Source organism: Geotrypetes seraphini, chromosome 2 (genome assembly GCF_902459505.1).
Source record: "Geotrypetes seraphini chromosome 2, aGeoSer1.1, whole genome shotgun sequence".
In the NCBI taxonomy this organism is placed as follows: Eukaryota; Metazoa; Chordata; class Amphibia; order Gymnophiona; family Dermophiidae; genus Geotrypetes; species Geotrypetes seraphini.
The window spans coordinates 515,061,919-515,079,858 of record NC_047085.1 but is presented as its reverse complement, the minus strand read 5'-3'; the positions used below and the strand labels follow the sequence as shown (position 1 = coordinate 515,079,858).

General features: G+C 37.2%; 1 protein-coding gene and 1 pseudogene across 1 annotated transcript in view; both read left to right on the top strand.

Moving 5' to 3' along the window:
* Positions 1-13,975, top strand: part of LOC117355244 (oocyte zinc finger protein XlCOF6-like) — a 91,245-nt gene extending 77,270 nt beyond the window's left edge. Inside the window, exons 5-6 of the mRNA XM_033933535.1 lie at positions 9,020-9,368; positions 11,571-13,975. Coding sequence (XP_033789426.1) covers positions 9,020-9,368; positions 11,571-13,321 — 2,100 coding nt within the window. The 3' untranslated portion in view covers positions 13,322-13,975. The remainder of the gene's footprint in view (positions 1-9,019; positions 9,369-11,570) is intronic.
* LOC117355241 overlaps positions 1-17,940 on the top strand; it is a 239,152-nt pseudogene that overhangs the window by 164,316 nt on the left and 56,896 nt on the right.

The following is a 17,940-nucleotide window of genomic DNA, read 5'->3' as shown; positions in this document are numbered from 1 at the left end:
TTGGGTAATCAAGATCAGCAGGAACCACAATTGGATATATCCATTTTATTGGAATCTTCTACAAAGAATTTGATCACACCAGCAACATTGTTAGCTACAGTTGCTTTAGCACCAGATAAGAATTGGATTATGAAGTTGTTCTTTAAAAATAGAACTAAAGAGTTCCTGGGACAAAAAGTACAGATTTTTCCTGATGTTACCAAAGAGACTCAAAAACGGAGAAGGCAGTTCTTATTGTTAAAACCAGGAGTAATTTCAGTGGGGGGAAAGTTTTTTCTTAGATTTCCCTGTAAATGTATTGTTCTTCATGGTGTAGATAAATATGTTTTCTTTGATCCAATGCACCTAACAAATTTTGTGGCTTTGAAACGTCTTGAGAAAGAAAGAACAACTGGAATAATAACTGACTCATGATTAGAAAACTCCCTTTGATTTTCAGCCACTTTGATTAGCTTATTATTGTTATTTTCTTTTTAATTTGTAAGTCACTCTTTGAAAATCTTGGATTCAAGATTGGGGACTATAGATTGCTTAAGTGTAAGAAAATATGTTATATGTTTCTTCTTATTATATATGTATTAGGATACAATCTTACTGTACAAGATATAATGCTTGGGAACTTTTTGTGTAAAATGATAAACAAATTTAAAAAAAAAAAAAAGAAACAGAACTTCCTGATATTTGTCCTGGACCTGTCCCCCCTCAGCTTCAGTCTATGTCCTCTTGTCCGTGTCACATTGGACATTGTAAATAACTGCTTTCCCTGCTCCATTTTGTCAAATCCTTTCAGTATTTTGAAAGTCTCGATCAGATCCCCTCGGAGTCTCCTCTTCTCAAGGGAGAACAACCCCAGTCTCCTAAGTCGTTCCTCGTAGTCAAGGTTCTCCATACCTTTCACTAGCTTCGTTGCTCGTCTCTGCACCTCTCTAGCAGTTTTATATCCTTCTTTAGGTATGGAGACCACTGCTGGACGCAGTATTCCAGGTGTGGTCTGACCATGGCTCTGTAGATCGGTATTATAACTTTCTCTGATCTACTCGTAATTCCCTTCTTTATCATGCCTAGCATTCTATTTGCTTTCTTCGCTGCTGCCGCACGTTGCACCAATGGTTTCAGGGTCCTATCTATCAGCACATCCAGGTCCTTTTCCTGTTCGGTCTTTCCCAGAGTTACACCTGACATACTATACTTGTGATCTTTATTTTTTCTGCCTAAATGCATCACTTTGCATTTTTCCATAGTAAAATTCATCTGCCATTTATCTGCCCACTTCTCCAATTGATTCAAGTCGCTCTGGAGTTCCTCGCTGTCCTTCTGCGATCTGATTGCCCGGCATAGCTTTGTGTCATCTGCAAACTTGATGATTTCACTGGATGTTCCTTCTTCTAGGTCATTTATGAAAATATTAAATAAGATGGGCACAAGTACCGAGCCCTGGGGTACACCGCTAGTCACTTTTTCCCATTCTGAGAACTTCCCATTTATGCCCACTCTCTGTTTTCTGTTCTCTAGCCATTTGCCTATCCATCTGCATACATTTAATAAGTTTTGCCGGATTGATGTGGCAGCAAAGCAGGATGCTGCTTTTGGGGCTTTGGTTCTAGTGATGGGCTCATCGGTCCCCCCTGATATTTTGGGACTGCTCTGTTATGTCCCAGCAGCAGTCCAGAATAAAGAGGGATTGTACAAGAAAAAAGATTTGCAGAGGTAAGAACCTAATCTTTCATTGTAAACTATGTTGTTTGCTCCCTAACAGAAGGCAATATATCAAGTATACTTAATAAATGAATATTGGAAAATGATTTTCAAAACCCAGACTGGCAAATAACATGCTTAGGTTTAAAACTTTTCTTGCACTTTCTTTGGGAGTATCTTCTTTCTGGAGTTCTCTTGTAACTATTAGACTTGCTTTTAAAATAAAAAGTTTATATATTGGGGGGCGTGGCTTGGAGCGCGCACGACATGGCAGCTTAACCGCGGCGCTCCCTGATTCCAGGCAACAAACTGAATAAAATAAAACTGTTTACTTTGCTCGCCCGACTTAAAAATAATAAAAATCAACGTCGGAGATGGCTGCGACGAGACAAGGAAAGAATGAAAAGCCATGTACATCGGGAGTTTCGGCAAAAAGGTCAAAGGTAACTCCCGTGTCGCCGTCGAGTGTACCAATCCCGCTGGAAGTTGAGGAACTTAATGAAAAATCGGACATCATGACGGAATTATTTAAAATCAAATTAATGTTGACTGATAATGCCAACAAAATATCAGAAGTTAAGGAGGAGCTGCTCAATCTGAAACAGGAGATCCAAACTGACAGGCAGAGAATGTCTGTGATAGAAGAAAGAATCGGGCAGTTGGAAACTTTTACACAAAAATGTGAAGAGGAAAAGAAAGAAGTTACAGCCTTAAAAAATCAACTGATCGATATGGAGAATCGAGGAAAAAGAAAGAATATTAGAATTCTTGGTTTAGCTGAAAATCTTGAAGGAGGGGACCCTATACAGTTTTTGGAAAATCTTTTGCCTAAACTGCTGCAGCTAAATTCTAAATGGCCGTTAGAGATAGAACGTGCCCACAGAATCCCCACAAGAAAACCAACAAACCAGGCAGCTCCTAGACCCTTGATCTTCAAAGTATTAAGATACCAACAAGCATTAGAGATCTTAAAAGTGGCAAAAGCAAATAAAAACCTAAACTATAAAGGATCTAAATTGATCTTGGTTCCTGATTTTGCTAAATATACTGCAAATATAAGGAAACAATTCCTCACATTCAGACAGCAATTAAAAGAAAAGGGCTACATGTATGGTCTATACTATCCGTCTACAATGAGAGTATCCACTGGGAATAAATCTATGTATTTTCAAGATCCTGAAAAACTGAAAGAATTTTTGACACAAGAAGAACCAATGTCTACATGATAAAACAGAATAAAGGAAATGTTCAGCTAATGAAAATAATTGGAAGCAAAAAAGATGATTAAAAAAGGAAGAAGAAAATTATATTTACTGAATGAAAAGAACATTTCTGAAACATTTGATAGGATTTGACTCAATTATTATAATATATTGGAGAGTATGAAATAAAAATAATTATATATAGAATTATTCCACTCATATTTATAAATACTAATATTAACAAAGATTAATAATTGAATGACATATTTTTAACAGTTTTATAATTTTTGTTTCAAATATTATAAATATATTCGATGCTATGATATAATTATATTTTAATAGAATTCAAATTATTTATAGTATTATTCCATCTATATTTATTAATGCTAAAACTAATATCAACTGAAAGAAATAAAAGGGGAAAAAAAAAAAAATTGATATAAAGAGAAGGATTTGATTACTTGAATGAGAGATATTTATAAAATAGGAATTAATTATAAAATTCATTTATTGAAGATGATGTATGAAAATGTATTTATTAATATTATTATTAATACTTTTATAGAAATGGATATATTTAATTTACATGATGAATAATTAATATATAGAGAATGAGAATTAAATTTGAAATATGTTAATTTATTAAAAGAATATTATTTTAATTATACGCAAGATATGAATATAATTTTATGAATCAATTACATATAATTCTTATTATATTCATAAAATTATATAGATAAAATTGATACAAATTATAAATATATAATGGGTTTTTTTAAATGAAAGGATAAATAAATATAGGGTAGGTAAAGATATATGGAATGTATTGAATTTAGAGATATGTTTTAAATAATATAGTGACAATATTAGTTGCCTGGGGGAGGGGTTTTAGGTTTTGCATGACCAATGTGTGTTCCAGGTCAGACAATGATAATGGGTGGATGGGGAGGGAAAATAAAGGGAGGGAAAGGGTATCAATATATATTGAATGTGCTAAGATCTAATCATGTAAAATATCATAGAATATTGGTTAAAATTTGATTATGAAATAGATGGATATAAAACTTTATTCTATAAATGTCAATGGTTTAAATCATCCTATTAAGAAGAAGAAATTATTATCGTTCCTTAAAAATCAAAATGCGGACATTTACTTCATTCAAGAGACGCATCTTTCTGAAATTGAATCTAAAAAATTATCTGGGGGATGGATTTCTAAATGTTTATTTGCACCGGCTTTAAAGAAAAAAGCTGGAGTGGCTGTTCTAATAAACAAAAAATGTAATGCAGATTTCAAATTAATAAACTATGATCCCTTAGGTAGATGGGTGCATATCGAAATGGTTCTGGGAAATACAACCCTGAATTTATTTAATTTATATGCTCCTAATACAAATCAAACGGAGTTTTTCAAAAAAATTCAACAACTACTTTTACCATTGGCTACATCTAATTTAATAGTAGCAGGGGATTTCAATGCTGTAATGGATCCAATTTTGGATAAAAGACCAAGTAGAATTATGAAATCATTAGGCTTAGATAATTTGATTCAATCCTGTGATTTAGTAGATATATGGCGTATTCTTCATTTTAATGATCAAGAATTTTCTTTTTGTTCTCAGGTCCATAAATCCTTTTCACGAATTGATTATATATTTGTTTCTAATAACATAGCGCAGCGTGTATTAAAAGCAGTAATAGATCCCATTATAATATCAGATCATGCTGGTGTGTGGATTAATCTTCAAAATCTTGATATTGAACACTTCAACTTAATTTGGAGATTTAATAATACTTTATTAGCGGATTCAAATTTTCTGGAAAATTTTAAATTAAAAATGCAAGAATTCTTTCAAATTAATGATTTGGATAATATTAATGCTGAGATCTTATGGGATGCTTTTAAAGCAACAATGAGAGGAAATATTATTTCATATTCAGCATACATTAATAAACAACATAAAATACAATTTCTTGAGATAGAAAAACAAATTAAATTATTAGAAAATAAATTAATTGAGAAATGGGAAAATAATACATTACAAGAATTATTAAAACTAAAAGTTAAATATAATGAGATTTCTTCTCAATTTGTGAGGAAAGATATATTTAATAGACAAGTTCAATTTTACGGAAATTCAAATAAAGCTGGAAGTTTATTAGCAAATTTTCTTAAAGCAAAAAAAAGAAAATCCAAGATTATTGCAATAAAAGATATACAAGGTAATACACACACTAGCAATAAAGACATTTTAACACAGTTTCTTGATTTTTATAAAGATCTATATTCTTCTGAATCATATGAAAATAAAGAACAAGATGGACTAAATTTTTTAAATTCATTTATTGGACCAAATGTTCCAGATCATATAAAAAGAAGTTTAGAAGAACCTATATCTTTAAAAGAAATAGAATCAGCATTGAAGTCTCTTAGAGTTGGATCCGCTCCGGGTGATGATGGTTATACTGTTGAATTTTATAAATCATTTCAAAACATTATTTTACCATATTTATTAAATTTATATCAATATCAAATGAATAATGGAAACATATCAGGTACTATGGCTGATTCACTAATTATTGTCTTACCAAAACCAAACAAGGATCCTACTTTGGTTTCAAACTACAGGCCTATTTCTTTATTAAATGTAGATGGAAAATTGATTGCTAAAGTACTAGCAATAAGATTGGCAAAAGCTCTTCCTTTCATTATTGATGTACACCAAACAGGATTTATTGCTAAAAGACATTCATCACATAATACTAGATTAGCATTTCACTCTTTAAATTTAGCAAAAACTATGAATGATCCAGCTTTTATGGTATCTTTAGATGCAGAAAAAGCATTTGATAGAGTGGAATGGAATTTTATGTATCAAGCTCTGGAATGGTTTGGAATTGGTTCCGGTTTTATTAAAATGATTCAGACTTTGTATAGCTCTCCTGGTGCAAGATTATTTATAAATAACAATTTATCAGAAAGATTTAACTTGCAAAGGGGAGTTAGACAAGGATGTCCTTTGTCTCCCTTACTTTTTGATGTTGTTCTAGAACCCTTATTAATTGCAATTAATCAAACTAAGGAGATAAAGGGAATCCCATTCTCTTACTGGGAATATAAACTTTCTGCATATGCAGATGATATTTTATTATATTTAAGAGAACCGGAGAATACTATTCCAAGTTTACTTAATCTTTTAGAAAAATTTGGAAAATTTTCTGGATATAAAATTAATTGGAGTAAATCGGAAATTCTTCCAATTAATGTTCACTGTACCAAAGGACTATTTGATTCATATTCATTTATTTGGAAAGAGGAAGGATTAAAATATTTAGGAATTATGATCAAAAATACAATTGATGATACAATTAAAGAAAATGAAAAACTTTTATTGAAAAAAATAACTGAAATGTGTGAACAATGGAATCCTTTACATCTTTCATGGTGGGGAAGAGTTCAAACAATTAAAATGATGATTTTGCCTGTGGTTTGTTATCAAATGAGTATAATACCAATATTTTTTCAGGGGTCCTTTTATAAAAAATTAAATAATATTCTTACAAAATTTGTTTGGTTTGGGAAAAGACCCAGAATTGCTTTAGTATCATTACAAAGACCAATTATGGAGGGAGGGGTAAATTTTCCAAATTTTTATAGGTACCATCAAGCCTATATTCTAAGACAGGGTATGTATTGGATCCTCCCAGATCTCATGGAGAATGTACCAGATTGGTTATATCTAGAATGGCGGCTCCTGTTCCCATTACATTTAGCAGAAACTGAAAAAACCCGAAAAGAAATGGGAGCTACAATAATCGAAGAACTAGAAAAGGCTCCCAAACCCCAAGATAAAAAACTGTAATCGGGGGTAGAGACCACTACACAAAGAGAGGGGAAGGAACTAACGTGTTCCTACAAATAACCTTAAGAAAGAATAACTGAAAATTATAAAGAGAGCCCTCAGTCACACAGCCACCTCCCACAGGAGGCAAAGGCTGTCACTGGCTGTCCCGTAGGACTGTGGTGATACGCTGTTCGCCTTTCTGAAGAAGCTAAGTACCTTCATTCTTTTCGCTGGTTGAAATTGGACACTTGTTTTTTCTAATCCCCCTGTATCAGGGGTAGAGACTACTCACATAGCGTGGGGAATTTAAAAATTCAAAATAAAAAGCACTTTAAGCACCGTTTGTGTTATTTTGCACTAAATTTCACTAAGAGAGCCCTAGGATGTTTCACAGTTGACACCTGTTGGTGTAAGCCAGTGACAGCCTTTGCCTCCTGTGGGAGGTGGCTGTGTGACTGAGGGCTCTCTTTATAATTTTCAGTTATTCTTTCTTAAGGTTATTTGTAGGAACACGTTAGTTCCTTCCCCTCTCTTTGTGTAGTGGTCTCTACCCCCGATTACAGTTTTTTATCTTGGGGTTTGGGAGCCTTTTCTAGTTCTCCCATTACATTTAGAACATTTAATTAGTATAACAATGCCTAAAAGATATAAAGATAACAGAATTTTATTAGATACTTGGAAAACATTAAGATATATCAGTAATCTATCACCAGAACCAATGAATAAATCACTAAATCAATCTATTTGGGCAAACTCCAGGATCAAAATTGGCGGATTTAAGATCATCTGGAAACATTGGATTATTGCAGGAATACGAACTTTGAATGATGTCATTTCTGAAGGTTCTCTGCTTAGTTTTTCACAATTGCAAAATAAATTTGGTTTAAATAAAACACAATATTTTAAATGGATGCAATTGAAGCAGGCCATTCAGGAAGGGTTCCCTGAATGGAAAAATCTTACTACTCATTATAGTCTGCAGGTTTTATGTTTCCAGACGGATTTTTTGGGTCACCAAGCCGCAAAATGGTATAAATTAATATATGGATTTTTAAATAAAAAAAAGAAAACTGGTCTTAGGGATATTTGGAGTATTGAGATTGGACAGACAATTTCTGCGTCTCAATGGCCACGATTTTGGTCCTGGAGATTAAGATCTACAAGGTCAGCATCTATGAATCAAACATGGATGTTCTTGTTACATAGAGTGTTATGGACCCCTACGCGCTTGCAAAAAATAGATAGTACTAGATCCAATAGATGCTGGCATTGTAAAATAGAAGTAGGGACGTTAGATCACTTAATTTTTTTCTGTCCCTGTGTAAATGCTTTCTGGAATTTGATTTGGCCCCAAATTAACAAATTATTAGAAAATCATGTAGGACTCTCATATGATACCATACTATTTGGCACTGCAATGCGAACTCAGAGTCCGATTTCAGCAAATAATAACAAGCTGCTATTAATATTGACAGGAGTCGCCATGCAACAAATCACTCAAAATTGGAAGGATTATACTAAACTGAATTATACGTTCTGGTGGAACTCTGTTTGTCACATCTACAAAATGGAAAAAGTATTAGCATTACAAGGGAATCTTCACAATTTTGAAAAAATTTGGCAACCATTGACTAATTATTCTAGTGATTAGACTTCTTGGCACATTGATAGTAATTATATAGGAATGGGGAGGGATATATATAATTTTTGGAAATATGAATTGGGAGAAAGGGGAGGGAATTATAATTTATGATTATATATAATTTATAATATATAATGTTTATAAGTCTGGATGTATTGATGATAGATACAATGATATATAATATTTAATTATATTAATTGTAATTCAGTTGTTGTAAGAATGGAAAATTAATAAATAAAATTATTAAAAAAAAAAAAAAAAGTTTATATATTTTTGGATCCTAGGCAGCTCTAGAATTTTCCTTGAGAAAAGGAACATGCGATCGGAGGTTGTTGTAGGCGGGATCAAGACTTTGGCTGTAGTTGTGGGTGGCTCAGTTCCTGTTTTGATGTGTTCGTGGGCTGTATTTGCTGCTGTTACACCTTTCTTTAATTGTTATTTTTCCCTTTAGGTTTATTGCTAGTTGGAAAATTAGTTTCATAACTTCTCTTTTTTTAAAAAAGAGAGAGAGGTTTGAAGGCTTATTGCGGAATTTTCTTAACATCAGAAATCCCATGTACTTCTGTGAGCCTAGAAAATTGTGTTTCTTGATTATTACTAGTGCTCCACGATTACCGTCTTTTGTTTCTATCCAGCAGATTCAGGAGACGAAAAGGGAGGAGAATCAAGAAAAGTGGCTTTTGGAAATTGAACCCATCCCAAGCCAACCAAGAAATGTCTGTGAGAATATTTCCCAGAGGAATGAGAGTGAAAACACAAGGAATTATCAACAGGAATCGGAGAAGAAGCCAAGAGACCCTGCAAGAGACTCCCTGGATGCAGTCACTGAGGGTGAGAAAAGTGACGGGGAACTCACAAACATCCCTGAGCTCCAGAGACACCCGAGAGAAGAGAGACCCTTGCGAAATAAAAACAGTGACCAAATGGCTTTTCAACTCCACCAGGAAGAGAGGAAAGGGAAGAAATCCACTGGAGAAAGCCTTGGTAAGATATATCATTTCTTGTTGCCCAAGAGAATCCACCCCAGGGTGAAACCCTTTTTGTGTTGTCAGTGTAGAAAAGGCTCCAAACGAAAGGTGAACCTGAAATATAGCAGAGAATGCATGCTGAAGGGAAACCTTTTACGTGTAGTGACTGTATCAAATAATTAGCTCCTAGGGGTCATTTAATGTTAGTTCCTCTTCATTTTCATTTCAGGAGCAATATCACCAAGAGTGTGAACTATTTGGAAATGTAGCACACTCTTATGAAAAAAGGGGCCCTATTTCTGATGGTGCTCCAGTGGGTCACACGTGTGCAGGATTTGCAAAAGACACCAAATGTCTTTTTTTCTGCTTGCTTTAGTTTAATGACGTGGGATATGTCCTGGACTTTTCCATGTCATTGCCATCCCTTTTAATTCCACACCAGGGAACACACTAGGAAAACTACCAAATACACGAAATCTCCTAATTGGAAGAATTTCCTAATGAAGATCCCAAAAATAATCATGACCATATACTGAAGTTGGGAAAAGCAAGTTTTAAGCAGGAGGAAAAGCTGCCCATGGCTTAGATCACGCTGAGTGGACCAACAGCTGCTATTCTGCTGAAAATGTTTGTTGATTCATTATACTTTGGCTGTAGTTGTAGATTTGCCAAGTTAGATGATTGCAAAATAATTAATAAAAAATCCAGAAAGTTAGAAATAACAGAAAAGGTTCAGATATACTGGGAAAAAAATGGGACATAGGACCTAGTGATTTCTGCCCAGCTCCAGCCGTCCTTAAAAATTTTAAGAAAAAGCTTTCAAAAACAAATGAGTCTTAAGGTTAACTTTGAACTGACCTAACGAGAGTTCACAAAGATGCCCCAGGGGCAAAGCATGCCCCAAAATGGGGGCATGAAATTAAAAAAGCATCATTTCTTCTAGAGTCCCAGTGACCCAGGAGAGAGATGGTCTGGCCAGCCGATGGTCATCAAGGGAGCAAAGTGTTCGCCCCAGCACATAGGGTATGCTTTCCTTTGCCAGATAGTCCGGGATCCCCTCTCTAAGTGCTCTGAAGGTCAGAATCAGGATCTTGAAATGTCTTCTCTAAGCGATAGGCAGCCAGTGTAATTGGGAGAATAATATATAGACAGCCCAATAGTCAAGAATTGAGATGGAATCAGAACCAGTGAAGGTAACTCCAGAAGAAAAGCACTAGAAAGCTCATTCCAGAAAATTGTTGCTGTTAGGAGATTCCATCATCAGCGGCATTAACCTTGGAACACAAGTCAAGGAGCCAAAAATAGTGAAGTGTCTCCCAGGATCCTCGGCTTCCAGGAATCCCAAACAAATATTATCTCTAATTAGGGAAGAATCTAGGAATTCTAAGGCTGAGTTGTTATCCATTTGGGTACAATGACCTACCAGCAATACCCCACTTGTGGTTCAGAAAGCTTTTCGGGAGCCAGGAGAGGGGTTGAAACCTTTTTGGAAAGACTGTAGCTTTTTCGGAAGTACTGCCTACATATGGAAAAGGAGAGGGAAGAGTAGGAAATAGTGAGATCTTCAATAGATGGCTCAGAGCCTGGTGTCATCACGAAGGCTTTAGGTACAGAGGAGGATGAGGAAATAATGGAAAAACAAGAGAGTTTATTGTAATGACAGGTAAAAGGATCACTAGGAAATGGTCCATCATACAAGCAGCAGTAGCAGCGCTGACCATCCCAGCACGATCCAGGCAGTGATGGAGTCAGGTCAGACCCTGAAATGATGCGGATGTACAGTGGCGACATTCAGTGCTGTTAACCGCATAGCTAACTGGGCAAGTAAGACCAGTCCTGTGTCCAGTTAGCTATTTGGGAACCAGATTTTTAATGCCGGTGCCCAGATATGGCCCAGTGTTGACTGTCTGGGACTAATGTAGTTCTAAGTTATCAGCTGTATAAAAAATGTTAATTGCCCCAACTGAATATTGATCCGTAACAATTAACCCTTTCTTTGGCATTGTTGCTCTCGTTCAACATCAAGTTATGTTAAAAAAAAACCTTTTCTGGGTCTGTCAATTAAACGGTTAATACAAGCAGGAGTAAAATTAATCACTTAAGAAAAGCTGTATCAAAGGTTTTATATCGTATCTAAGAATGTACAAAATAATCCAAATGGAAGAGAAACATTCTACATCTTTGTAACACTAAAAAAAATTTTTATATCATCAAATAGGTTTAAACAGTCTTCAGAGGATCCATAAGAGTGAGAGGCCATTTACATGTCCAGAATGTGGCAAAAGTTTTAATCACCAATCAAGCTTAAGAAGCCATGAGAGGATTCATACTGGAAAGAGACAGTATACTTGTCCAGAATGTGGTAAAAGATTTAATCAGCAATCACATTTAATAATACACAGGAGAATTCATACTGGAGAGAAACCATATACCTGTTCAGAATGTGGCAAAAGTTTTAATCAGCAATCACATTTAATAATACATAGGAGAATTCATACTAGAGAGAAACCATATACCTGTTCAGAATGTGGCAAAAGTTTTAATCACCAATCAAATTTAAGAAGCCATGAGAGGATTCATACCGGAAAGGGACTGTATAACTGTACAGAATGTGGTAAAAAATATAATCATCCCTCAGTTTTGAAAACGCACAAGAGGAGTCATACTGGAGAGAAACCATATACCTGTTCAGAATGTGGGAAAAGATACAGTTATTCTTCAGCTTTAAAAAGGCACAAGAAGATTCATACTGGGGAGAAACCCTATACCTGTTCAGAATGTGATAAAACCTTTATTCGTCAATATGATTTTAAAAAACACGCAAGGATTCATACTGGGGAGAAACCACATACCTGTTCAGAATGTGGTAAAAGCTTTAGTTCGCAGTCAGCTTTAAGAATGCACAAGATGATTCATACTGGAGAAAAACCCTATACCTGTTCAGAATGTGGTAAAAGCTTTAATCAGATTTCAACTTTAAAAGTGCACAAGACGATTCATACTGGAGAGAGACCCTATACCTGTTCAGAATGTGGTAAAAGCTTTACTAGGCAATCACTTTTAAATAGTCATGAGAGGATTCATACTGGAGAGAAACCCTATACCTGTTCAGAATGTGGGAAAAGCTTTAATGAGAATTCAACTTTAAAAGTGCACAAGACGAGTCATACTGGAGAGAGACCCTATACCTGTTCAGAATGTGGGAAAAGCTTTACTCAGCAATCTAATTTAAGAAGCCATGAGAGGATTCATACCAGAAAGAAACTTTATACCTGTTCAGAATGTGGAAAAAGCTTTACTCAGCAAACACATTTAATAACGCACAAGAGAATTCATACTGGAGAGAGACCCCATACCTGTTCAGAATGTGGTAAAACCTTTAATCAGCGATCATTTTTAGATATTCATGAGAGAATTCATACTGGAGAGAAACCGTATACCTGTTCAGAATGTTGTAAAAGCTTTAGTTCGCAGTCAGTTTTAAAAATGCACAAGATGATACATACTGGAGAGAAACCCTATACCTGTTCAGAATGTGGTAAAAGCTTTAATCGGCAATCACGTTTAAATATTCATGAGAGGATTCATACTGGAGAGAAACCCTATACCTGTTCAGAATGTGGTAAAAGCTTTATTGAGAATTCAACTTTAAAAGTGCACAAGACGATTCATACTGGAGAGAGACCCTATACTTGTTCAGAATGTGGTAAAAGCTTTAGTTCGCAGTCAGCTTTAAGAATGCACAAGAGGATTCATACTGGAGAGAAACCTTATACTTGTTCTGAATGCGGTAAAAGCTTTATTACGCAGTATGATTTAAAAAGACATGATAGGATTCATACTGGAGAGAAACCATATACCTGTTCAGAATGTGGTAAAAGCTTTAGTTCACAGTCAGCTTTAATAATGCACAGGAGATTTCATACTGGAGTAAAAGCATATACTGGTCAGAATGTGGTAAAAACCTAAATGAAAATCACATTAAAGAGATGCAAGAAGATTAATACAGGAGGTATAGAAAAAAGGTGTATATGAAATCCAGGAGTGGCGGAAAGAGCAACTATCAAGCAGACACTCCTGAGAGACAATATTGGCATTTCCTGCTCTTTTATATAGCTTTGGTAATTTTGACTTTTAATGTATGTCTAGACTGTACTTTCTTAGATGTGAAGAGGGGATGAGCCTCAAAGAAATAGATTTTAGACAGTGCTCACCGCTGAATATTGACCTATAACAGTTCAGCAATAAAACTGGAAAACAATTATGTATAAAAGCTGTGATTATCTAAGAATACACAAAATAATCCACGAGAGAGATAAATATTGTACAGCTTTATATTATGATTGAAACCTTTTATCATCAAACAGGTTTAAAATGACTTCAGAAGATCCATGAGAGTGAGAGGCCATTTACATGTCCAGAATGTGGTAAAAGCTTTAATCCCCAATCAAATTTAAAACGGCATAAGGGGGGGGTGCTGAGAACCTGAGCAACATGGAGGCTTGAGACATGAGCTCCCGCCAACGATTCTGCTAATTGAACATTTGCTCTCAATAATTCCCTACAACATTGCATTTATCAAAGCTCGAACTTCTACTACTATTAATTATTTCTACAGCTACCAGACGTATGCAGCATTGTACAGAGCACAAAGAATAAGAACAGTCCCTTTTGAAAGAGTTTACAATCTAAACAGGCAAGAGAGACAAACAGAATGCCATGGATAGAGTTAAGGGGAACGGTTAATCAGCTGGCTGGGATGGAGAGTAGAGGAGTAGGGTTAAGGATTGAAGGCTATATCAAAAAGGTGGGTTTTCAGTCTGCTTTGAAACAAGGGAAGGGCACATAAGAATTGCCGCTGCTGGGTCAGACCAGTGGTCCATCGTGCCCAGCAATCCACTCACGCAGCGGCCCCCGGGTCAAAGACCAGTGCTCTAAATGAGTCCAGCCTCACCTGCATACATTCCAATGTAGCAGGAACTTGTCCAAATTTATCTTGAATCCCTGGAGGGTATTTTCCCCTATAACAGACTCCGGAAGAGCGTTCGTTTTCTACCACTCTCTGGGTGAAAAGAACTTCCTTACATTTGTACGGAATCTATCTCCTTTTAACTTTAGAGAGTGCCCTCTCGTTCTCTCTACCTTGGAGAGGGTGAACAACCTGTCCCTATCTACTAAGTTTATTCCCTGCATTATCTTGAATGTTTCAATCATGTCCCCTCTCAGTCTCCTCTTTTCAAGGGAATAGAGGCCCAGTTTCTCTAATCTCTCACTGTACGGCAACTCCTCCAGTCCCTTTACCATTTTAGTCACTCTTCCCTGGACCCTTTCGAGTAGTACCGTGTCCTTCTTCATGTATGGCGACCAGTGCTGGATGCAGTACTCCAGGTGAGGGCACACCATGCCTGGTACAGTGGCATGATAATCTTATCCAATCTGTTTGTGATCCCCTTCTTAATCATTCCTAGCATTCTGTTCGCCCTTTTCGCCACCGCTGTACATTGCGCGAACGGCTTCATCGACTTGTCGATCAGAACTCCCAAGTGTTTTTCCTGGGAGGTCTCTCTAAGTACCGCCCCAGACATCCTGTATTCATGCATGAGATTTTTGTTACCGACATGCATCACTTTACACTTCGACAGTATCAGTATAGAGCTTGCAATAGGTGGCCATTTGGGTCGAAACATGCGCATGTCGAGTCCATATTTGTTGAATTAAAGAATAAAGAATTTGCTGAAATACTTGGAGTACACCAGTCTTTGTTTGGACTTATCCACTCCATTGTGTTTGAGTTTTCACTTTACACTTATCCACGTTGAACATCATTTGCCATGTTGATGCCCATTTCTCGAGCTTGTAGATCTTTGCAATCCCCCTGTGTCTTCACCACTCTGAATAACTTCTTATCGTCCGCAAATTTAATCACCTCACTCATTGAGCCAATGTCAAGATCATTTATAAAGATGTTGAAGAGCACGGATCCAAGCATGGAGCCCTGCGGCACCCTACTGGTGACGCACTTCCAGTCCGAGTATTGTCCATATACCTCCACTCTCTGTTTCCTATGCTCTAGCCAGTTTTTAATCCACGTAAGTATTTCACCCTCGATTCCATGGTTCGCAATTTTCCGAAGTAGTCGTTCATGTGGAACTTTGTTGAACGCATTCTGAAAATCTAGATATACAGTATCGACTGGATCGCCCCTTGTCTATCTGCCTGTTTACTCCCTCAAAGAAGTGCAGCAAGTTTGTCAAACAAGATCTGCCTTTGCTGAAACCGTACTGGCTGGTCCTCATCAGACCATGTCCATCAAGGTGATCAACGATGCAGTCCTTTATCAGCGCCTCCTCCATCTTTCCCGGTACCGAGGTCAGACTCACTGGTCTGTAGTTCCCGGATCTCCCCTCGAACCTTTTTTGAAGATTGGTATAACATTTGCCACCTTCCAGTCTTCCGGAATCTTTCCCGATTTGATTGACAGATTGGCTATTAGTTGAAGCAGTTCAGCTATAGTCCCTTTCAGTTTCTTGATGACTCTCAAATGGATGCCATCCAGTCCCGGGGATTTATCGCTCTTAAGCCTATCGATCTGCCTGCATACCTCTTCTAGACTGACCGTCAACCCTGTCAGTTTCCCGTCTTCATTTCCAGTATATAGCCTGATGGGTTCTGATATGCTGTGTATATCCTCTTTGATAAATACAGACGCAAAAAATGTGTTCAGTTTGTCGGTGATTGCTTTGTCCTCCTTTAGCACTCCCTTTATTCCATGGTCATCCAACGGTCCCACCGCTTCCTTCGCGGGTCGTTTCCCCTTAATATATCGAAAGAACAGCTTCGAGTTTTTTGCCTACTTGGCTATTTTTTCTTCGTAGTCTCTTTTGGCCCCTTTTACCACATTATGGCACCTGCGTTGATGGTGGGGCTTGACGGACAAACTCGGGTAATTCCAGGCATGGGGACAGCGAGATAAAAGGAACGAAGTCTGGAATTGGCAGTGGAGGAGAAGGGTGACTTATCTGAGGAACGGAGTTCTCTGGGAGGTGTATAAGGAGAGATATTGAAGGGCTGCAGAATGAACACACTTGTAGGTCAGCAATAAGATCTTGAACTGTATGCGATGGCAGATAAGGAGCCAGTGAAGTGACTGACTTAAGGAGAGGGATGACCTGAGCGCAGCGAGGTTAGTAGAAGGTGAGTCACGCAGCAGAGTTTTGCACAGATTGTAAGGGAAAGAGGCGACACTGAGGGATACCAGTTAGGAGTAGATTGCAGTAATCTAAGCATGAGGTTACGAGAGCTTGGACAAGGGTCCGGGTAGGGTGCTCAGAGAGGTAGGGGCGAATTTTGGCGATATTGAAGAGATAGAAGCAACAGGTCTTAGCAGCTTGTTGGATATACATAGAAAATGAGAGGTCAGAACCGAAGATTACTCCAAGGTTGTGAGCAGAGGAGACTGGAACAATGACAATATTATTTATAGAGATGGAGAATGGAGGAGGAGGAGCAGAGGGTTTAGGAGGAAAGAGGAGCATCTCAGTCTTGGACATATTTAGTTTCAGATGACGGCAGGACATCCGGGCAGCAATGTCAGCCAAACAAACAGAGACTCTTTCTTGGACTTTAGGTGAAATTTCAGGTGTAGAGAGGTAGATCTGGGAATCATCAGCATAAAGGTGATACTGGAAGCCATGGGAGGAGATCAGGGCACTGAGGGAAGAGGTGTAGAGAGAGAAGAGATCCTAAGACAGAACCCTGGGGTACATCAACTGCTAGCGGGGTAGCAGCAGAAGAGGACCCAGGAACACATTCACTAAAGGTGCATTGGGAAAGGTAGGAGGAAACCAGGAGAGGACAGAATCACGGATTCCAAACGAGGACAGAATATCAAGGAGTAAGCTGTGATTTACAACAGTGTTCTTCAACCTTTTTACAACTATGGACCGGCGGAAATAAAATAATTATTTCGTAGACCAGCAAACTAATAAGACTGAAATATTTAAAAACCCCATTGCCGTCCCGTCCCCACAAGCTCGGTCCCGTTAACCATCTGATCCCATCTGCACAAGTCTCAAATAGTTATGATTTTATATTGAACATATTTTATTAAAGTATAAAAAGAAACAATATTCTGTACAATGTAGAGAATGACACGGTGACAAAATTCATCACCGTTCCCGTCCCCGCGGATAACCGCGGGAAATAATCCCATGTCATTTTCTAGTGTCTATTTCAACTTCAGTCCTTCTACTCCAGCATTCTTCAAAGCAAAGCTTGAGGGTCAGTGGTTGTGGCCTTCATACTCTGATTCTTCCCTCTCTCCTTAAAGAATGACATAAAGATGGTTTCCCGCGGTTATCCGGGGACGGGGACGGTGATGAATTTTGTCACCATGTCATTCTCTACAATTGTCATTTTATAAATATAAATAATACAGGGCAAGGATCAACAAAACCCCTGTCTCGTCTCCCCTTCACATATATCCAAATTATTACAGAATGCTACACAAATATCATGCTAACAGAATACCGCAGTCACACATGGCAGGAATGGTGTTAGGGGGAGTGCAACTAGGGCAACTGCCTCCT